This window comes from Schistosoma mansoni, chromosome 3 (genome assembly GCF_000237925.1).
Source record: "Schistosoma mansoni strain Puerto Rico chromosome 3, complete genome".
NCBI classification, from domain to species: Eukaryota; Metazoa; Platyhelminthes; class Trematoda; order Strigeidida; family Schistosomatidae; genus Schistosoma; species Schistosoma mansoni.
The window spans coordinates 5,925,437-5,949,224 of record NC_031497.1 but is presented as its reverse complement, the minus strand read 5'-3'; the positions used below and the strand labels follow the sequence as shown (position 1 = coordinate 5,949,224).

The window sequence follows — 23,788 nt, the reverse complement described above, 5'->3', positions numbered from 1 at the left end:
GACTACAAAAATTTAGGAGTCATAATAAGCAGCGATTTCAAAGCCACGAGTAACTGTAATGGTGCTGCTTCAAAATTCGATGGTGTATTATGGGTTATTCGTAGGTTTTTTTCAGTACTTGAATGAATAAATGTTTAAATTATTATACCTGGCTTTTGTGAGACCGCACTTAGAATATGTGATTTAAGCTGCGAGTCTTTGTTTCAAGTATGAGGCGAATATGCCGGAACGAGTTCAACCATGAGGGACTAATATAGTAAAAAGTCCCTCTGGCCTATCTTATGGAGACTGACTGAGACACCTCAACTTATTTACGTTATCTTATCGTAGATTACGGGGTGATCTGATATTGGCTTATCGTTTACTGAATGATGATCTTGGTATTAATATGTCTTATCTTTTCCTTCCGTCTAGGAGTGGTCATTTGAGAGGATATTCGAAGAAAGTTCAAAAAATGAGGTCAAATCTACGTCTGGAGCTTCGTTTCTCGCACCAAGTAGTGAATTGCTGGAATTTTCTACCGGAACAAGTAATGTCAGAACCTTTTGTTGATATATTCGAAATGAGATTTGATCTTCACTGTGTTACATACTGTAAGGATTAATATAGGTCGATTGACCTCCTATTGGAACTGGACTCACGTTAACAGGAGTAAAATGGCCCAAGCGTCCCCGCCGAAACTGAATATCCCAAGTACCGTGCGGAAATCAATTGATGCTTTGGCCGTACAGTCTACCCCCAAGGCTTTCCCCCTGTCATCACTGAGTCCAGGAATCGAAAACGCGCCTCGACACCCAAACAACAAGATATCAAACGTAGACGCCCTGGAAAACCTGGGAAATCAATTACGGTTCGTGACGACTCTGTCATAATCATGAACCTTATTGACAACCCCGACCTTCCTCTCAATTTGCAGGACAAAAATGATAAGATGCTCTGGGGAGAATTGAATAAGAGGTTTGAACTCCCTGGAATAGAGCCTTTGACCGTCACACGGCTCACTCGGGGAAACGACTCCAACCACCTAAACCACCCGAGGCTACTTCGTGTTACACTTAAGAATGCCTTCGACGTTGAGGACGTCCTGCTAGCCAGTCACTTACTGAAATCCGATGGGAACGTAAGAATACTGCCCGACATACCGTATTCTGAACGAAATCTCATCCGGAACATCCCTAAAAAATCTCACGAGGCGTTTTTCCGTGGACGAAATATCATTGTGCAAGGTGTGCCGGAAAATATGGACCCAGCTCAAGAAAACTCTGATATTCGGGAATGGAAATTCATTAAGCATTCCTTAGAACTCAAGAACATATTGACCCAACAGGTAATGCGACTAGCCGAGAGAGACGGAGACTCCAGGCTCCGGCTATTGAAGATAACCTTCCCCTCCTCCCACATGGCGGCTGCAACTCTGGAAGCATTTCGTGCCAATAGACGTCGGTTGCCAACTGGCATCCATATGCATCCAAACAGGCCCCACGACGGCAGGATCAAGCACAAACGAAAGCTGGAGCTGATAATTCCACTCGTGGACTGTCTTGATCATAAAAAAAACGTGTAAAGGACAGGGACTATCAGCTCGGTAAACATTGTATAGGTAGGCTACCTATCCACTCACGCGCGGCTCATATAGACACACAGGAAGAAGCTCACGCGTTCCAAATTGAAAGCACAAACTGCCTATGCACGAACGCCGCGAGCTTGCCAAACAAAATGGATGAGCTACGTGAACTTAGCAACGCTAATGATGCCCATCTGATAGGAATATCGGAAACTTGGATAACGTCTCAGTTTACGGACCAGGAGCTAGCAATAACTGGAATGTCTTTATTTCGCAACAACAGAAAAGCAGGAATGGGGGGTGGGGTAGCACTATACATACGGTCTTGCCTGGAGACGCACCAACTTCACAACCAAGAGTTTCTCAATCTTGATGAGTTAGTATGGTGCTCAGTAAGATTGTCTACCACCTCGTGGTGTCTAGTTGGGGTCATCTACAGGAAGCCCACTGCCGATATCGAGTACGATAAACGTCTGCTGGAAGGATTAACCCGCTCTACGCGTCTCGGATTCTCTCAAATCCTGATTCTAGGGGACTTCAGTCTTCCTAGAATCAACCTCGTGGAACATACATGCTTTGGAGGTGACAACTCTACTGAAGCTCTGTTCTTCAACCTCATCGGTGACCTGGGGTTATTCGAAAATGCGAAGTCCGCAACTCGTTGGAGAAACAGTCAGACGCCGTCGCGCTTAAACTGTGTATTTACAAATGAAGAATTCCTAGTCGACGACCTCTCAATCCTGGTCTTTCTTGAATAATCCCAGAGTTGCGAATGTCCTTGCTTCTTGTTACTTTTCAACCGCCCTATGCAAAAGCGTGTTGCCTGATATCATTCTTTTGACAGAAAACTATCTAATTTGAAGTGAACTCGGGGTTTCTTTATTAAATTTTGTAGATGTCAACTGTTCAGTGTTGTTATTTATATTGATTCTCATACCTTCTGCTCAGTCTTCATGGTGTTATTCGTTTTCTGTTGTTAATAGTTCTTACTGAAATTCGATTTTCTCCGTTCATATAATTACTGTATTCCATTTCTCATAGTCATCGTTAACCATTCCATTGACATTTTATTCAGAATTGGTATCTCGAATGATAATGAGTGCATTTCAAGGTATACACCATTTCTTAGTGGTGGGACTGATGAATACAAAAGTAATTACCTGTTAATGAGCCTAGTAAACTATGACAGTTAGAAGTAGTGGAACTGATAACTAATAATCCCCAGAATAGTCCAATTCAAGGCAGAAAGGACTCGAAGACCGCTACTGAGCTTATTATATTTGGAATTCGAAGTAACTGCTGAATAATGTACAAAGGAATCAACACTTAGTACAAATACCACATAAATATGCGTTCTGAACGAACAACTGTCGTTTAGGAGTGTGTATATGGTTGTCCAACCTCCCATTTAAAATGTCAATGTAGAGTAATATGGTCTTATAGGCCAGAGGAATCTTTCGAAAAGACAAGACTCTTGCTTGATCACTTGTTATTATGCCTGCTATGTTTGATAACTACTTGTAGATTGATAGTAATATAACTGCACTGTCTTACCGAAATAAACTAGACAAGAACACTTACAATAATAAATCAAATAATTCGTACGAGTAAAAGAAACAAAACTGGATATTTTGGTGTCCATTACTATATCAAGCCCACATAGGTTATTCTGGCTTCCAGACAGACCAATTTATTTTTTGTGGGTCACATTTTCACCATGTCAATTATTCGCTCGGCATGTTTACCCTCTCCGCTTTGTTTGGCTCTCCCGTTTTTGATTCTTAATATCTGTCTCGTTCCTGGCTTCATATTATCATGGTCTCAAAAACAGGGTTGGCCTAGATGTAATATACAGAGTTAAATAGATAGTTTATGTACATGAAATACTCATACGTTCAACAACTCGGAGTCAGATCAACGGGCTGCTAAACTGTTAAGCCCTACTTCAAAATTTACGTAATCTGCAAATGAAATGGGCGTAAAACGTTTCAAACTCTAAGTATTCGATAAAGGAACTCGAAATACGTAACTTAGATGACTCAACCTCTCGAGTCTCACTCAAGTAGCAAAGCCAGTACAGAATGGACACGAACACAAACAGTGTCGTGTTATCAGCATATTGTTCACGTATCAACTCGTTTCATTCATCTATTTCGCGGATCATTCCATAATGAGCACAATTAATACCATATTCTTACTATTACATTATTGTCATATCATCACCTATAGTGGAATTATTGTTGCTTTTCACATCGACATCAGACTATGACATTACCAACTCATGGAATTATAACATTATGAACATTATATTCACACCACGACATTCACAACCTACTGAACTACTTTTTATCGTATAATGATGCAAAATTTTCTTGCTCGAGGTGGTTTCTTTCCATGTTTTTCCTGTAATTTTGCATCATATTATCACCTACCCATCCATGTTGCTGTGCACTCTTATAGTATAGATTTTTCATGTCGATATCATATTCCATTATATGTCTGTGGATGCTATTAATCCTACTTAGCCCTTTTATTAAGACTGATAGTTCTTAGAATTTCTAGGATAATCTACCACGGTAATGACTTTGTGATACTAATTATTCATTATCACTGATTTTCGTGGCATGCACACGAATCACCAGCATAAGTAGTAGGGTGAGCCCCCTTCAACTTGATAACGGCATGGTCACAATTAACCCAACGCTGGCAACGGTTCGCAACGCTATCATCGACATAAGTTTCCCGGGAGAAGCAACTTATGTCCTCAGTGAAAGCTTACAATGCGTCAAAAATTGAATATGTTGAAATTGAATATGTTCAAAGGCAATAAGAGGAGACAGGCTTCAGTTCCAGACCAAGCTTATCGATAAATTCGTCTCCAATCCGAAAAGCTTATTCAGTTAAACAGCTTCTCTTCGACAAGGCAAAACTGGAGTTTCCCAACTGCTTGGTCCCAATGGCCCGACCAATAACGATGGTGATGCCGCCAACCTTTTGGCTGAACAATACTCCCAGACATTCCAGCTGACCCACATCAACTATACTGACGAAAGCTTCACCTGCACCTCTACAGGACTTTCCGAAGTGGATCTGAGTGCTGACCTGGTGCTCCGTAAACTGCAGCACCTAAGAAAAGACACTTCTCCTGATCCGGATATGGTTCATTCCGCTGTTTTGAGGGAAGCAGCTTCAATCCTGGCGACACCACTTAGCGTGATGTTTGCACACTCGCTAAGCAGAGGCAAACTACCGGAAATTTGGAAGCTGGCTCACATCACACCAATTTTCGAAGGAGTTCGACGCAGTGTACCCTCAAGCCACCGACCAGTGGCCCTTCTCTCCATACCTTCCAAAATTACGGAATCCCTAGTATACGACGGTATACAAGAATACTTATCATCCTTAAAGTTCTTCTCACCTCAACAGCATGGTTTCAGAAAAGGTCATTCTTGTATGACCAACCTGCTGACTGTGATGGATAGATGGACAACCATCCTTGATCGCAAGGGGAAGGTTGACGTCATCTACCTGGATTTCTCAAAAGCTTTTGATAGGGTCAACCACGTATGCCTTATCAAGAAGCTTAGACGATTGGGTATCAAACCCCTTTGATTGACTGGCTCACTTCATATCTAGAAAACCGACACTTTAAGGTCTGGGTTAACTTCACTCTCTCTCAGGCTATGGAATGTCCTAGTGGGGTCCCCCAGGGCTCAATACTACTACCTCTTCTCTTCTTGATTTACATTAACGATCTTCCTCAACAAGTTTCATCTGACTTATTGCTTTTTGCTGATGATGTGAAACTTTGGAGAGAGATACGTAATCATAATGGTATACTAGTTCTTCAGGAGGATCTGACCCGACTTCAAAGTTGGGCAGATGACAACGGACTTAACTTCAACACTTCAAAGTGCAAAGTAGTCCATCTGCGACATGTTGCAGACTATAGTTACAACTTAGGTAACTCCTCTCTAGAAGTTTCCCAAGTCAAAAAAGATTTAGGAGTGTTGGTACCCTACGGCTTGAAATCGTACGCTAACTGTGACAAAAACGCCTTTCAAGCAAACCTTGCACTGGTAACATTGAAGCGCACTTTTGGCCAGTTTGACGGTAGAATCTTCCACATAATCTTTAATAGTTTTATTCGTCCCCATTTAGAGTACGGAAACATAGTATTTCCTCCCTCACTCCAAAAGAATAAGGACACTCTGGAACGTATACAACGTCGAGCCACGAAATCAGTTCGGGGACTCAAATTCAAACCTTATGAAGAGCGCCTCCAATCACTTAACGTTTACCTGTTAGAGTACAGGCGTCTCAAAGGTGACCTTCTTATGACTTACAGTATCCTTAATACATCTGATCATCCCCTTAAACATCTTAAGCTTAGTCATAACACTAACCTAAGAGGTAACACCCAGAAACTGGAGACCCAACATAGCAGAACAGACTGCAGACACAACTTCTACTCCGTAAGAGTAGTCAAGTGCTGGAATTCGCTGCCGACTGAGCTAGTCCAAGCAACTTCCCAGGAGTCCTTTAAGAGGAAACTTGAATTATTCTTAAGGACTAAGGATAACTTATCATGATCAGTTTCAGTTTGGAAAGGACAGGAGGCTTGATGGCCTGTGTTAGTTCTGGCAATGATGGTCTCTCAGTTGATCCAACTTTCTTTTGAAGGAGTCGACGGATGGGGCCTCAACCACGTGCTGAGGTAATGAATTCCACTCGTTGATTATTCAATGGGAAAGTCGGTAGTCAGCTGACAAGTGATTCATTCTGGGCTTGTGAACTTTTTTGGAGTGTCCTCGTAGATTTTCTGTTTTGGAAGACAGGAAAAATGAGGGCATATCAGGTGCAAATTTGTCATTAAGCAATTTGAAAACTGTAATCAAGTCGCCTCTGATTCTTCTATATGACAGCGGGAATAGGTTTAGCTTGGCCAGTCTAGTACCATACGGGAGCTTCGCTATTCCGGGGATCAGCCTAGTTGCTGTTCTTCGAACCCTTTCCAAGAGTTCACTGACTTTTTTTAGGCAGGGGCTAGCTGCTTGTATGCAGTACTCAAGTTTAGGGCGTACGAACACTGTATACAAAGTCAGAAACGTTTTAGCGTCAAGATGCCTAAAAACCCTGCGTATGGACCATAAAGTCCTAAAACCTTTGGCGGCTATTGCACGGCAGTGTGCAGTAGTCTTTAAGTCTTGACTAACGATGACGCCTAAGTCATTGTGCTCCTGGACGATAGGTAACTCAGTGTTATTCATTGTGTATGTATCTGTACCCTGGTGGTCAATATATATCACAATACACTTGGAAGTATTTATCGGCAATTACCAGGTTTGGGACCATTCAGATAATTTCTTCAGGTCATTCTGGAGTTCTAAGCTATCGCCCTTGCTTTGTATCGCTCTCCATATCTTGACATCGTCGGCATAGAGTAAGACCGATGACGATAATAGACGAGGGAGGTCATTTACGTACAGGAGGAATAACACTGGCCCCAAAACTGTACCATGGGGGACTCCACTAAGCACAGTTTCTCAGCTAGACAACTTGGAGTTCACCCTTACTCTTTGTTGACGCCCAACTAGGAAGTCTTTTATCCACATCAATAGATTGCCTTCAATCCCGACATTCCTTAGCTAATATAGTAGTCGGTTGTGCGGAACTTTGTCGAAAGCTTTGCTGAAATCGACATGGGCTACGTCTATAGGTAACTTTTGGTCCTTAAGAGCGCACCAGCTTCCACGAGCGACTAATAAGTTTGTGAGACAAGAGTAACCTGTTCCGAAAGGATCCAGTTTTCATCGAGATACTTAAACAGCTCCTTTCGAATAATATTTTCTAGGATTTTGACAACCACACTGGTTAAGCTAATGGGTCGGTAATTCTCAGGCTTATGTTTTGTACCTGTTTTGAAGACAGGACTTACTATGGCGTTCTTTCAGTCTTTTGGTAGACGACCCTGGGTTATGGATAGATTAAAACATATACTTAAAGGGTTCGCAACAAAGTTAGCTAATTCCTTTAGTAACCTAGGATGCAGTTCATCGGGTCCAGTGGATTTACCTATGTCAAGCTTAATTAGCAGACCAAGGACATCGAGTTCTTTAATGGTAACGTTGTCCAGTGTTTGTGTGGGGGGATTTTCATAGACTGGTGAGAAGGGTGTTTCTATGGTATATACAGTGCTAAAGTATTTAGAGAATACTTGAGCTTTGCCAAAGTCGTCCTCTACTAGTGATGGGGCAGTACTGTCTCCCCATAGTGAAGGAACATTTCTTCTTCTTTTTGCCCTTTGGTTTATATACGAATACAAGCGTTTAGGGCATTCTATGGATTCCTTAACGATTTTCTCTTCGTACAGCTTTCTAGCCTTACGGAGGGTCGAGGCACAGGTATTTCGAGCCTTTTGATACTGAGATTTTGCCTCGTCAGTCCCCAGTAACCTAAATCTATCCCACATTTTCCTTCTTTTACGGAGAAGGATGCGAACCTCCCTACTGAACCACGGTGGAGAGTTTCTCGGCCCCTTATGTTTGCTTTCCAGACGTTAGATCTGTATTGAGCTGAGGCGTGCTCGTGATCGACAGTTATATGGAAGTCAAAGCTTAAAACTGCGTGGTCACTTTTGCCTAGGGGTGGCATGTAATCCAGGTTTGCAACGTCATCCTCATAATGAGTCAATATAAGATCTAGTAAGGAAGATGCAGAGCCCGGGTTGTACCTAGTTGCTTCCTTCACGTGTTGCACTAGAGCACATGTGATTACCGCATCAACTAGTTCCTGTTCGAAGGAATTTTCTGACGACTCAGTCCGCAGATTTCCCCAGTCCGCCATGGGTGCATTGAAGTCCCCTAGGATTAGACATCGATCACTTCGTGACAAAGTGTTGAGACTGCTTAGCAGGACCTCGTTTACCTCACAGCTTGGGCTGTGATAGATCAAACTAAGCAGTAACTCTTGTCCCTTGCATTTTAGGCGGCAGCTAACTAATTCATACGTCCTACTCTCGTGGGATACTGGATAATGGTGAATGGAATAGCATTCCTAATGAATAGAGCTACTCCCCCTCCTTTACGCGTTTGTATTCTATCGGCCCTTACTAATGTAAAACCCTCGAAATCAAGTTCCCTACTATCTATAGACGGTGTCAGCCATGTTTCTGTGACTGCGATTATGTCTGGCCTAGCTGAGTCAATCTGTACACCTAGTTCCGATAGCTTTACAATTTTCAGGTCTTTTTCGCCAGCGTCTAATCTGAGCTGTAGTTCTTTTTCGGCTTCCCGTCTTTTTACACGGTCCGCCAGCGGTAAGTCCTTACGGAGAAAAACTCCTGAACCCTTTAATTTGTGTCCATTTTCTAAGATTAAGTTGCGTTCGTTTGGGGATTTGAAAACGATTTTGAGTAGTCTAGACTGATTTGGCTTCAGATGCGCCAGGTTTCCTAGTCCATACACCTTTAGCAAAGTGACTCCGGAGATGTTTTGGGGCATAAATTGGTTGAGTAGTTGTTTTATCAACACAATGTCGTGCTCAAAACGAGCTTTTGGTTCCGAGCTTTCACTCTCCCTGACTCTATGGAGAATGACTGATCTGTCGCTGTGATCAGACTTCGGCTTTTCGACCTTTTTGATGGGGGTAGGATCTCCTTTAACGTCATTTTGTCGTTTTTTTTTCTTACGACCCGTACCCAATCGTCAACGTTCTTTGGAGTAGTAACCACAGTCGCGTCAGGCGTACTATGGGAATCCGGAGGGTTGAGGACGACTTGGGAGGTTGGGTCGTCTTTCGCTCTGGAAACTGACCGAGCCTTGCGGTTTCGGCTTCCGGAAGTTCCCTTCTGGGTATCATTTTGGATACGGGAGACAGAAGAGACTTTTTTTCGCGAGTTTCTGATTGGGACAGACCTCTTTGGAGGCTGTCCTTCCTCCTTCGGACGATGTGAGTCAGCATTTTTTGGACTCACTTGTGCCTGCCTTACATCAATCAGCGTGTCGACAGGTCGAGTTCTGACCGACGTGTCCCGGCCGCGCTTGCCGAGACACTTCTTCGCAGCACTGATCATTGAGATGGCCTCGGTCACCAGGCTATTTGCGTCCATACAGCACTGTTGACATAGCCATATGCAGCCATGCTTACTAAACCGTTTGAAAGCCGCAGGTGTTAGATTCGTGCAAACTTTGTGGTACTAACCTTTGCACTCATCGCACTGCATGCTGCTGTCAACGAGATATCGACATCCTGGGCGCTAGCAAATGCTTTTGTTTCACCTTCCAGTCATTTTAGGATGTGAAAGTGAGTTTTGACTATAAGTAGAAAAAAACTGTAAATAGTTAGGACCAAAGTACTAACAGATACAATATAAAAACAAGGTACTCTGGAGTACCGACGATAAAACTATTTAGGATACCAAAAATGATACTCTAGTCGAATACTTTAACTGAAAGAAATTCAATCAAAGTATAAACAGTAGTCTTGATACGTTAATAACGATCAAAACAATAGAATTTACTCAACGAGGAAAAATACCACTGTCCTTTTTAAATAGCACGCAATATATGATGATGTACCAAATTCTTTTTTTCCTCTATTATCGTTCATATACCTAGGTTTTTGCCTGGAGGTATTGGTGATCCACTGCTACTAGACACGGAAGCCCGTTAAGCGAAAGCTTCTTCTATTCCGTCCTCAACCATTTGAACCATTTTGAACATTAGCGGATTTTGACTGTTGCGTTACTGAGTTTGTTGCATTCAAGTTTGTGTATCACCTTTCCGTTACGTCATTGTGTTGATGAGTCTCGATATCATTAGCTTACTTAATTCTGCAGCATGTGATGATCCAAATCTAATGGTACCTGCAAGTCAGCATCTTACTTTGGTCACTCAATCAGGAGAGAATTGTGATAATATATGTTCGGCCATAGCATCGTGTGTTTTTTCTAGCGATGGTCGTTTATCTACTGATGGACGTTTTTTGGGGCTTATCTATCTCAAAAATATGGTGTTTGATGTCAAAATCCGGCATAGTACTGATCCTAATGTCAAAAGGAAAGTGGAGATGTTATTTTTTGATTATATATCCCGTGGTACGGAAAATAGCTTTACCAATCTAGTTGAAAATATTCCTAGAATTAGTGGGCTTGTCGCTGAGCTTACTGCAAGGTACGTAAAAAATGAGTGGCTAAAGAATGATTGGTCGGACTCCTTGTGGGATAATCTTTTGTGTTGGCACGCATGGTCTTCATTGCGGTCTGGACTGAAGGCTGCAGCAAGTTTCAGGTTGCCTGCACGGCGCCGCGCTTTTAACATCACGATCGCGAAGTTATTACCAAGTGTTATAAGTTGCTTCAAAAATGCGTCCACAAATCTAGAAGTGAATATTGATCCGTGTATAAAACTTTCGAAGTTACTTTATTCATGTTTTAACTTGGTTGGTAAAAATGACATCGCGGCTCTAGTCAATAAAACAGAGATCTATGAAGGTGCTTTTACGGTTGCTCTTCTGGCCTTGGAATTAGCGTTTCAAAGTACACTGGACGCTGACAAATCCCCCCTGATGTTTGTGTTTCGTCGACGTGTATCAAAGTTATTGTTTGCTTTGTTTTTGTCCTGTCCTCTGGAAACCAGAGATTGCTTTATTGAACATATGTTAGAGCATATTTTAATAATTGTTTCATATTCTGGTGATGTACAATTGAATTACAAGGATGGGTGTGCAGTGAAGTGGCTTTTGGGAATTACTTACAGCGTGCTTTGTTGCAAGTCGCCAAAATACGGAGGTCAGATCGAACTCACTGAACAGGGGAAGCGTAAGGTACGTCTTATGGGTTTTCAAAAAGTAACTTTTCTGTCACAGGCACTGCTCTTTGTGCCCCCAAATGCCCTGGTACGGCCGAGAGTGGGGAGAGTCTGCTTTCCCTCGAAATGCTCTCATATGGCCACGCGAATATATAGCCTCCGCCAGGGAAGTCCTACTCACTACCTTCTCGCGGCGGGGGTGTTGTTCACAAAAGTGAGAGGACGAAAAGCGAATGTCCGGCGCTTTAACCGGGTTGGTGGATGTGGAGGATCCACCTAGGGGAGTTGGAAAACCCTGATTCCAAACCAATGGTGCACATGGGCTACAGTATCCTGAAGAAACGAATGGCGTATGAACCAACTGTTGGTCACCGGCTACCATGGGAATGCATCTCCTCACGATGCTCCACTACCTTGTGGACTAGACCTTTAGGTCAAAGGCTCCGGGTGTGGCCCCCTAAGAAAACCACCTGCTTCAGTCTGGGCACCTGGGCAGTATCACAGCCCTCACACAAATCGAATGAGATTTGTGAGGCGCATATTTATCTGGTGCTTCCTTGTACCAATATTTGTGTTTAAATAAATAAAATGATAAACTGCTCTTTGAAGTGATTAATCAAGTTACCTAATATATTTCAGAAATCAACCAGGTTTCACACTTTAATTATATCACAGAGGCACGCAAAGATTTAGTCTCAATAGCACGGAGTTATGTACATTATTTATGTAAGTTATATTCGACAGTACAAAATTTAAGCCAGTTGCAAGAGCACTTAAGATTACTACACTGACGTACATCTGAAAAGATAGGATATAATACTTGAAGCGTATTAAAATGTCTAGTTAAAACGACGCGGCCTAATACCTCTGATGTGTGGTTTTGTGATTCGTGTGTCCCTAGTTTATTTATTATTTAAAGACATAAACATTGGTATAAGGAGGCACAAAATAGATATGCGCCAGACTTCGCCATTCGATTTATGTGAGGGTTAGAATACTGCCCGGGCTCCCAAGCCAAAGTAGGTAGTTTTCTTAGGAAGCTACTCCTCGAGCCTTTGACTTAGAGGCCTAATCCACAAGGCAGTGGGGCAACACTAAGAGATAAAGTTCCATGGCATCCGGTGACCAACAATAGTCTCATATTCCATTTTCCTTTAGGATCCTCAAGCCAATGTGCACCATTGGTTTGGAATCAGGGTTTTCCAACTCCCTTAGGTGGGTCCTCCATATTCACTAACCCAGTTAAAGCACCGGACATTCTCTTTACGTCCTCCTAACTTCGTAAACAACACCCCCGCCACGAGAAGGCAGTGAGTCGAACTTCCCTGGCTGTATCCGTGTGGTTACGTGAGAGTTCTTCGGGAGGGAGAGAGAACTCTACCCTCGGCAGTACCAAGGCATTTATACAGCTGACTTACTTTCTGTCTTGTGGTCTAGATAATCTTTTGGGGTTGTTAAGTTTATTTTGACTTGTAAAGAGGTGTCTTACAGAACGTTTTCTCACATGTAGTCTACACGTATTTTAGATAATTAAATAACCACCACCTACCTCGACAAGTGACGTAAGCTTGTGTAATGGGTTGGACGAAAGTTAGGGACGACCAAACTAAATGTAAGCGCAGTCCATGAAGTCATTGATTGTTGGTTTGAGTCATGCTAGTAAATCCAAATTACCTTATAACCTCGACCAGTAGTTGGTAAATTTGGATGACATGGCCCAAAATCGTTCATAATAGCACTGATGTATCAACCATTTATTTCCTTTTAGATCTTTATTACTGGCATTTCATCATGCAAACTTCTTACTGTCTTTTTGTACAAATGCTCAGTCTTTCTCATTAGCATTGTTGCTATGTTATTTCTGTTTCGTAATTCATCTTGCTATTTTCGTCTCGTGCTAATATGCTATGGCAACTTGGGAGGCTCTACGTTGATGGTGACTGACTGACATTTCATATATACTTGACCATTTCTTATCGAAATACTACTTGCTTTTACTACCCATTTTTTATTGATTGATCAATTAACAGACTTTTATGAAAACTGTCTCGTATACTCCAAAGTTCATTTGGATATAAATGTTTTTATCATTTTCATGTAACTCCGTTATTCAATAAACGTGCATTTCAGCTAGCACTGTGGATGTCTCAGCCTTACCAGTTACCCAGTGGACAAATCAGCAACAAATGGACGTATTTCATGATGTCACTTTTTGAACATTGGTTTATACTTACTCCAAACGAGTTACAGTTTTTCACAAGTGATCCAGAGGGTTGTTTATCTTCGGGTGGTATTTCCAGTATCAATGTAGGACATGACGCTAAAGCTAATTCGGTGTATGCTGATTTAAATTCTTTTTGGAATGTAGATAATCAAGCAAGTGAATTGTGTGTATGTAACATTGAAACAATAATGGGTGTCTCTGATAGTTCCCAGCACGTGCTAACACCCCAACCTTGTCGTCAATTAACAGAACTTATCTTTACAATATTCTGCCGATTATATGAGGAGGCGGACCCAGTTTTATATGACATAGTTCAGGTGAGAAGTGTAGATTTATGTAATCATTATGGCTTTTCCTGAACATTCTGAACGTTTTATTACTCTAAATGCCTGTATACCTCCCTTATTCATCCTGCTTGATATTTCTCTGTTTTGATTGGTTTTCCTTACCTGTACTATTGTAGAGTAGGGGAATCTTAACCGGTTTTGAAGTGAAAGCTCCTAGAAGAAATGAAGAATCGATTTTAAAGTCATCATTTTATAATTTATCGAAGTTAACCTGTATGTACTGAGTTTGAACTATTCTTCTATAATGAGACACTTGGTGCTATTGAAGTGCAATGATCTTATATCTTGTTAGTATAATCCAGCTATCAAACACTAAACCAATTAATAACCGACTGTAGATGCCTAACTGGTGATTCCCATACAATACGTAATGATATGAACCACACTTTTCGTAATATAGTAAGCGGTTTTTATTAAAACAACAGATTATTTGTAGAGGTTTATAATTTTCCGTCTTACAGTCTTAATTTTTTATCAGATAGTGCAGTTAGATAAACCTGCGCTTGTCTGATTTTAGCTTAGCACCATTTTATTCTTATATGAACACTTTTCTCCAAAACTCCTGACCGTAGCTGCTACCTTGACGTGGTGGTTGGACTTACCTGTCGTGATGACTCAACCGAGCTATATTGGCTGATACAAATGTTCCTTTATGTTCTACCATACCAGGCAAGTCTATTGAAGAATGGTAAGACTAAAAACAACAACTTGAGGTCCGAGGGCGGAGTAGTACTGCTGACTAGAGTGGTGTGACAGCAGTAAGTTGTTCCCCTCAAGCAGCCAGGATCTGTAGAAATTCTGCTTTCTGATAATTGAAGGGGTTAGAAAAGATCGACTCTAAAAATGTCACATCACACCTTACCCCACGGATTTCCGTCTCTGGCGGTAAGGCTTTTAAAAGTGCGGAACCAAAAACATCAAAAACTTCCCACGAAAAGAACATATGCAACCAGCCTCAAGCAGTTGTTTCTTAGGTTCTTCAATCACACTCACATGTCGCTAAGATCACTAATTCAACCTCTTTTTCAGGTCTCTCGGAAAAAATATCCTTCCTCGGTGTGGGGAACCAGGAAATGACAGTCGTCCTCACACCTCTATCAGCACCCGACGGTGGTCCTGTTGTAATGTTCTTTTAATTTCTCCATATAATTGATAAACACTTCTTTAACTGAAAAGATCCATTCTGGTTGAGTTTTTCTTAGCTGATGCAGGCAAGATAGCCATCTGCTAACCAAAGGACGAGTTTACAGCACAGCAGTTCTACTTTATGAATGTGAAACATGGCCATTAAGAATAGAGGATATTCACAGGTTACTAGTATCCGATCATAAGTGTGTTCGAATCATTGCTCGTGTATTTTGGGACCACCAAGTATACAATACCTGAGTTAGGAGTAGGATACTAGGTAAAGATCGTAAGTTGATTGATGGGGTAGTCAATCTTCATTAACTGAGGTGTTTGGAACATGTGTTATGTATGTCCAATTACCGTCTACCTCGACGGGCAATGTTTTATGGTGTAGGAGTAGGCTGGGAGAAAGTTAGAGACGACCTAACTAAAACATGACATCAGTTCATGAAGTCACTGACAATTGAACACAACCATGTCAATAGATGCAGACTACCTGGTTAGGGTTCATGCGATTATCGTAACCAATGGTTAGAGACTTTGAATGACGTAGCTTAAAATCGCTTGTAATGGTGCAAATGTATCCGTTCTTTGTCTTCCCCCGAATTCTGAGATTCCGAATTTTTCATAACTATTTTCGTGTTTTGTTTTCACTAATCTATATTTTCATCTCGAATTGTATTTTCGATGGGTAATCTTTCCCATTGCCACTGATACTACCTCTACTATTCTGGGATTCTGCCTGACAATTTCGTCTCTGTTAGCTAATGGAGTATGGGAACCTTAACCGATGTACATACGTACCAGGTTCTACGTTGTGACCGACTATCTTCAAAACTAAATATATTAAACACTCATTCAGTCGAATTGATGAAATACTTTTCTGATGCGCTACTGTTACCGAAACTTAAGGTAAAGATTAAAACTCTTTAAATGTTTGTCTGTTTCATAGCCTTTTGGTGGTTATAACATTAGTGTTAAATATAATTTTCCTTTGTACATTTTATTGCAAAATTTGTGAATGGTTTACTAAATTGAATGTCTGATAATCATATTATAACTGGGTTTGTATAATCAGATTATTTTCTATTCTTTTAGTCAATTAATCTTGGAACAAATAAACCATATATCTTTGAAGCTGTTATGAGATTTGTACAACTGTGTTTACCATATTTTGGAACAAAACCATATTGGGTCACTTTAGCGGAACAGCTTATAGCTGATGGATTGGTAGTAGGAAATTCGATACAAGATCGCATGGGGTCACAACCTATGGAAAATGAAATTACTTCTGTTATAATTCTAACTCGAACTCTATCACTTTTACCGCGTTACAGTGTACAATGTATCCCACCAGGAGATGTGGAGTTGTAAGTATGTTAATATTTATTATCGAAGTTTTAGGAGAATAAAGCAGTATTTTGATTATATATGTATATTGGCCTAAAGATGTAGACAGTAACATTAATTCATGTAATCGTGCTATGAATCTTCACTGATCGATGTTAGAACAATGTTGTACGGATTCTAAACCACTGTATATTATGACTTTTTATTAACAATGGGGAAAAAGTAGGCTGTTAAGCGCATTCAGTATTTACTCCAAGACATGTGACTAACCTGTGGAGTTTTTGACTGTTCTACTGGGATCACCGGGTAAGTAATAGTGAGGTTAGACACAGGGTATTAGGGAATGATGGTAAATCAATTGATGAAGTCATGAATCTTGATCGACTGAGATGGTTGGGTCACGTGTTACGTATGCCTGAACACCGATTACCACGACGCGCTATGCTGAATAGTGTAGCGGATGGTTGGAAGAGAGTTAGGGACGCCAAACCAAAACGTGGCATCAGAGCTTGAAGTCACTAACTTCTAGCCTGAGCCATGTTGGCAGATGCAGACTACCTGGTTGGGGTCCGCGTGACTATCGTAACCAATGTTTGGAGACTCTGTGTGACATGGCTCAGAATCGATCACAATGACGTAGGTGTATACACTCCCTGTCTTCCCTTAAACTATTAGATTAAAATTGCTTCATAATTTTCTTCCTTCCTATATGTTACGTCTGACCGATTGTGAACGCTATATTTGCTTCCCTAAGCTAGTTCCGTATCCCCAAGCTAGAACTATACACCGACCTGAAGACCAGAGAAAAGGCATAAAGCACGTGGGAAGCGCTTTACTACAGGATTCATTTATGTACAGAAAATACAGGGGTTTTGTAGTAATTAAGAGACTGATGTGAACCGCAAAACAAGAAGCCTGAACAAATTACGGAAGCTATTTTTGGGGACGTTAATTCATTTAATTCAAAGCTTGTAAAACTGTAACATTTACTTTTGCCCTAGCCTATTCTACAGATCATAAGCTTTCGTTTGATGTATAATTCATTGCCATAGCATTTTCTGTTCTAAAGCTATTGTCATTTAGACGTAATCTTTTGTACCCTATTTTCTACTATAATTCCCCAGTTTTGGACATAACTGTATTTTTCTAATTATTGTACGTTGTGGTCACCTTAGTCATCTATTTATTCGTGTAACTTTTCATCCTAATCGAATTGGGAATTCGAGTGCTGGATCGGGTTGGAATAAAGTGATTAGTGTTCCATCTGTCTTTGTCTTCTCTCTCTCTCTCGTGCTTGCCAGCCAATCAGGGACAGAATAGTTTTCGTCTCTCTACCCCTATTTCGAACTCACGCATATTAGCCTCAAGGTTAAGCCAGTCAGTCTATCGTGTCAAGGTCCTAATCTACATTATACTCGGCACTAAGTGGGTAGACAGATTCAAGGACGTAACAGAGACCTTGAGTTTCCATAGTAGCAGTGTGTTAAACAGCCAATCAGGATCTCGTTATTTTAGTAACATAGCTTCTAATTAATCGCTGATTGGTTGGGTCTCTTTATGAGCCTCTGGAGGCTCTGATAGAGTTTACTGTAAGCCGACTTAACACTATACTATATCCTTATATACAACCTATCCTTTATATACTACCACCAATAAATTAACTATCTCTATGATTCCGGTGTTCATCTTGTTGTGCCAACGAGGTTATGGCAAGTTGGACCGATGCATATGTGTGCCTGGTCCTACGTTGTAGCTGACTGACTGACTGAAGCCAGCCTGATTTTCTCGTGTTAAAAAGCACTGCCCTCGTGGCTGGAGTTAGTAAATCTGTGAAAACATATGTAGTTAGTCGGTTAAATAAATCATTGGACACCATGTGAAACATCGTTGATTTATCAGATGTTTGTCTAACGAGTAAAAGTTGGGTTTCTTTCTATAATTTTAGCTTTATGACATATTTTACCTCATGGAACTGTAGAATATTGTTTCTTCAGTTCTCAGTGTTGTAAAAGTTACTCAGTTATTATATTACCTTATTATTATGAACGGATTGTGTTCGTATGAGGGTTGATACGTAATCTGCATCAATTTGCCATTACATAATCACTTTTATCAAGGAAAACAATCTAGCCTATTAGTATGGGTACGCTAGAAGACTACAAATGAATATTAAACTGATAACATATTCGTTGTGAAATTTACTGGTTTATTTTCTCTAAATATATTTTTACATATTTTATTGAAATCATGAGTAGTTCATCACTGAAACCTAACTGTAATGATGCTCTTTCACACATCAATCGATTTTTGAATCGTTCATCTAAGTGGGATCAGAATGTTTTCCAAAAGCAATTAATGATGTGCATCAGACTAGCAGCTGCATACAGTCTTACGTGGCTTCTGGAAGTATCAGTATTTCCTGAGGATATTTTGGTGTTACATGCTGAAAATTTACTAAATGGTACTCTTTTTTTGATCCAGGTAAGAAAGATTCCATTATGAATTTCTTTTATATATTCTCAGATCTCAGATCAAATGAATACCCCAATTATCTGTAAATGTATTATAATTTTTATGTGTGAACTTAAACCCGCTGGAAGGATTTTCTTTTTCACTCATGATTATTTTGAAGTCTCAATTGAATCTGACAGTTATAATAATTCCACCGACGATCTGGATATCTGTCAACAACAATAAAAATAATGCTAGGAAATCTCCAGTGTTAATTGTTTAGAGGTAATCGGTAAGAAGCTTTAAACCCAAGTTTCGTGTTAACTAGCTCTCTTCAGCAATCGGAATCGGTGATCTCTGTGGAATCAAGTGTGGCAGTCAAAGTCGTTCTAGAAGGAAGCTGGCACTAGTTCCATCATAAGTGGCCATAATACAGAGGCACGTATTCTAGTTGTTAGCGTTTATCTAAAACTTTTGAGTCAATATCTTTCTTGAGCTTTCATCTTGGATTGTTTTACGTTGTGACTGAATTCATCGTTCCCAGTTATTTAACATCCGGAAGTTATTTTATCGAACTGACTGGTTGATGAGAATGTTTATGCAATATGTAGCAAAGTTCGTGTTGGCTTGTGTTAGGTTAAGCTTGTGGTATATTGGACTCTTCAATAGACGGTGATTTTATCCAGTTTAGTAATTTAACAGTCTCAATAAATTAACTGACATCACTGAAGTTCAATGAGTGTCAGACAACTTCATTCTGACTTTTTAAATCTTCAGTGTTGTTCTTTTTTAACTCCTTTCGGAAATAACCATAGAATCTCCAATCATTTTACCTGAAGGCTATTAAACTGATATCCATTAGTTTTTGTGTTGTAAGTTTACTTAATTCACTTCTTAGAGTGAAATTTTTCCGACGCGACAAAGTATTTTTCATCTTGAACGTGTCAAGCTGTGAATTTGGCTCAATTGTTCAGTTTCGACCCGTTCGGAAATTCATCAACAAGCAGTTGTGAAATTAAGTGATATTCCTATCTCTCAGCAAGTTGGTGTAACTCTAAACTAACATTTATTTGCTTACTGTGTGACATTAATTAATAACAGAACTGTCCTAAAAGTCCGTCTGAATTCCTTTTAACAATCTACTTCTAACAAAATAAACTTTTTAAAAACCGTTATATGGTGCTTAGCGGTGACCATAAGTGCTATGTTGTATTCAAAAACCCTAGATTTGTCGACGTTCTATTCAAACAATTGCTAATAACAAAACTCCAAGTTTTGAAAATGCCAACATACCTGGTCATTCATGAAGCAGTCTCATGCTAATGAGGTTATCCGAGTTCCTGCTGAAGAAGGACATAGTGGATTTATCAGCATTATGTTCAACCATCTATTAATCATAAAGCTCTAAGTTTATCTGCCACGGGAACTTAAACAACTACATATCCATAAAATTGCTTCCTAAATAATGCAGTATATTTGCGTTTTCAACGTTATGCTGTCAAATTTTAAATCCAAATACTTTAATGACTAACTTCTTTGGCTCTAACCTTCTTTATCCGTTAAGTTTGCTTATCACAATCGATGAGAGAAAAAGGCAACGAACTCTTTTACTTCAGTTTTAGTTCTCTGTACAATACTTGACTCCTTATTAGGTGATTATTAAGACCTTTTAAATTTTGAATTGTCATTATGAACAGTAATTTATACACTGGTCTACTTTTTATTTATTATTTATTTAAACACATAAATATTGGTACAAAGGGGCACCAGATATATATGCGCCGCACAAATCTCATTTGATTTGTGTGAGGGCTGTGATACTGCCCAGATGCCCAAACTGTAGCAGGTTGGTCTACTTCGATCGTAAAGGTATATATTTATTGCATCAGGGAATTCTTAAGATTTTCTCATAAGCATCGACTAACAAGCAAAGGCTTAACTTTTTTCAGCTTCTGTTAAGATTTAAGAGATCTTATTTGCATTAATTAGATATTGCATATGAATTAATATACATAAACACTAATATAAACTTTTGAAAGTTATAAACAATACTGAGAACTTTTTAAATAGCCGTAAAACTTTGTATTATTTCTCTTATCTCCTTACATTTAGGATGTTAATGAATGTGAAACACAAATCTATATGTTATTTTTATTAGGAAAATTAATTCATAAAATTAATTTAATTGTTTATCCTCAATTCATTACTCCAATTCTAAACACTTTGAATCATTTATGGAATCTTAGTAAGTCAATGTATAATCATTTGTATATTATATTAATTATTATTTTATTTAAACAAATAACTATTGATACAAAGGGGCACAAGATATATATGCGCCACACAAATATCATTTGATTTGCGTGAGGGCTGTGATACTGCCCAAACCGAAACAGGTGGTTTTCTTAGGGGGCCACATCTAACGCCTTTGATCTAGAGGTCTGATCCACAAGGCAGTGGAGCATCGTAAGGAGATTCAGTCCCATGGTAGCCGGTGACCAAAGATTGATTCATACGCCATTTGTTCCCTCAGGATGCTGAAACCCATGTGCACCATTGGTTCGGAATCAGGGTTTTCCAACTCTCCTAGGTGGACTTTCCGTGTCCACCAACCCGGTTAAAGCGCCGGATATTCGCTTTTCGTCCTCTCAATTTCGTAAACAACAGTAATGCCACGAGAAGACAGTTAGTAGGACTTCCCTGTCAGAAGCTGTATACGCGTGGCCATGTGAGAGCATTTGGAGAGGGAGAGCGGAATCTCCCCACTCTCAGCCGTACAAGGGCATTAAATTTTGAATTTAATGTATTGATAGTCAATTATAATGTAACAAATTGGAACATAATATGTGAAAGTTTTCAACATCATAATAACAATATACTACATCGTAATAGTTCCCATTCTGTTGTATATTCTATGGCATTCCATAATGATGATGCAAAAGTGTACATGCTCAGCTTTGTTTTCTTTTTTTTTACATTTGTTGATTTCTTTTTATATCTAATTTACGAATTATCTTGTCAGTATTACTTTCTGTTATGTTGAACAATGTTTGTCACCGGCCCAACTACAGTATTATCTTTATTATTTAATACAGATATTATTCTTTGAGTTTGACAGATACTCATTTATCTATTTGGCAAAAATCTATCTAAAAACTAACATAAAGAAACATTGTTGGCCTGTAGTCAGCGATGACTTTCGGAACTTATATTTTATATTTATATATAAGAACTGGAATTTTAGTGGTTTCGAAACCAGGTTATGATGCAAATTAGTGAGCTGGCTAAAACAATTCAATCTGAAAAAAATGAAATTTTATTAAGTGAGACAATAGTTTATATGCGATAAACTCTCATGTTTTCTATGCACACAACACAAATGAACAGTCAATGACCTGATAGGTCGATGCCATTCCTCGTTCGAACATCCCTTAATCTTTTACCATCTTCACTTTATCCCGGGATCAGAACTCATTGGGGTAGATGGCAAGTGTTAATGGGTGATGCATATCCTGATCATGTCACCGGACTAACGTTTTCAACTTCACTAACCTATGCATCACATTTTGCCAGCTTTGCACACTTAAGGTCATCATCGGTCACCCAGTGGTTCTATAACTTGCGAGCAGTTATTCACGGATACATATTGGTTACTTATAACCGACACATGTCTGATGGTTTCATAGACCACGTTTCATATTCATACAGTAATATACAGTAGACTGTTGCACAGTTTACCCTCTCTTCGTTAAATTGGCACACTTCATACTTATCTCCAGAGTTGTAGGTGTTGACAGAAACGTAGCGGGTTCACCACGTTATAGTCAGAAATACTTGGAATGTACTGTTTTCATCATACCTTTCTGCAGACAGACTGTCATTATAGGATCTCGTGGAATAGGCCTTCTAGTCAGTTTTGTTCAGTTGGGTTATCACGATAAATTGACCGGATCATCGTGTTTATTTAGTAACAGTTGTGATCAAGAAGTTAGTTAAAAGTAAACACACGATCTAAAATATTTTGATTAACTAGAGTATTTATTCTGGATTTTAACCATACCAAGATGAACTTTCCTGTTTAGTCACTGATAATAATTTTCATGTTATTTTTCTTGTTTATTTCGTTGTTTAATGTTAATTTATTTTGACACCTTAATAGGTGGTCTAAGTGCTGCACTACGAGCTAGTATTCTAAATACTGTATGTCTTCTGGTTACTGAATTTAATGGGTTCAATGAATGTTCTTCACTTCTCCCTGAGTTCAATACATTAATACACAGTTCTGTAATTCGTTTAATTCAAATGTCATTATATCAAGCAGAAGAAAAACAAATAAATGGTTCAGAAGCTTTATTTGAACCCGCTATTCGTTTATGGGCAAGTTTAGTTGAAGGTCTTAATTCAGCATGGTCACCAGATTTAATTAATTTAATGCCGATATTAGTTGGAGATAGTGTACGTTTAATGGAAACTGGTGGAGACCTGTCGGTTAGTAATTTGTTGAAACAACCATTACTTGGTCGCGTGGATTCGGGTGAACAGGCTGATGTAAGTTAGATAGTATGAATTAAACTGTCATTCTTGAAATTGTGTGTATATGTATATCGTTCATCGTATTAAATTCGGGGTTGCGAATAACTGGTGTCATGGTGCACTTGGTTCTAGCTAATGTCATCGTAAATACTTAAGTTTAACATCTTCAGTGATTGTTCACTGGAACAAATTATTGCCCAACACACACACATACTCAAATGTTGTGGGTAGAATCATACCTTATAAAAACACAATATTAACTATTTATATAGAAAAAATCATCAAATATACAATAAGCTGTGATCAGAAGGGGGTTTGTGGAGATTTCAGTATTTTTCAAAGTTGAAATCATGAGTCAATTGAAGCTAGACCACCATTGAAA

General features: G+C 39.5%; 1 protein-coding gene across 1 annotated transcript; it reads left to right on the top strand.

Annotated features, from left to right (window-relative positions):
- Positions 1-10,366: 10,366 nt before the first annotated feature.
- On the top strand, positions 10,367-23,430 carry Smp_179690 (hypothetical protein; the record flags this gene model as incomplete). Its single annotated transcript, XM_018799014.1, has 6 exons — positions 10,367-11,389; positions 13,504-13,914; positions 16,171-16,442; positions 18,678-18,903; positions 20,986-21,118; positions 23,033-23,430. 6 exons carry the CDS (start codon positions 10,367-10,369, stop codon positions 23,428-23,430), a joined length of 2,463 nt encoding a protein of 820 aa, XP_018650846.1.
- Between the last annotated feature and the right edge of the window lie 358 nt (positions 23,431-23,788).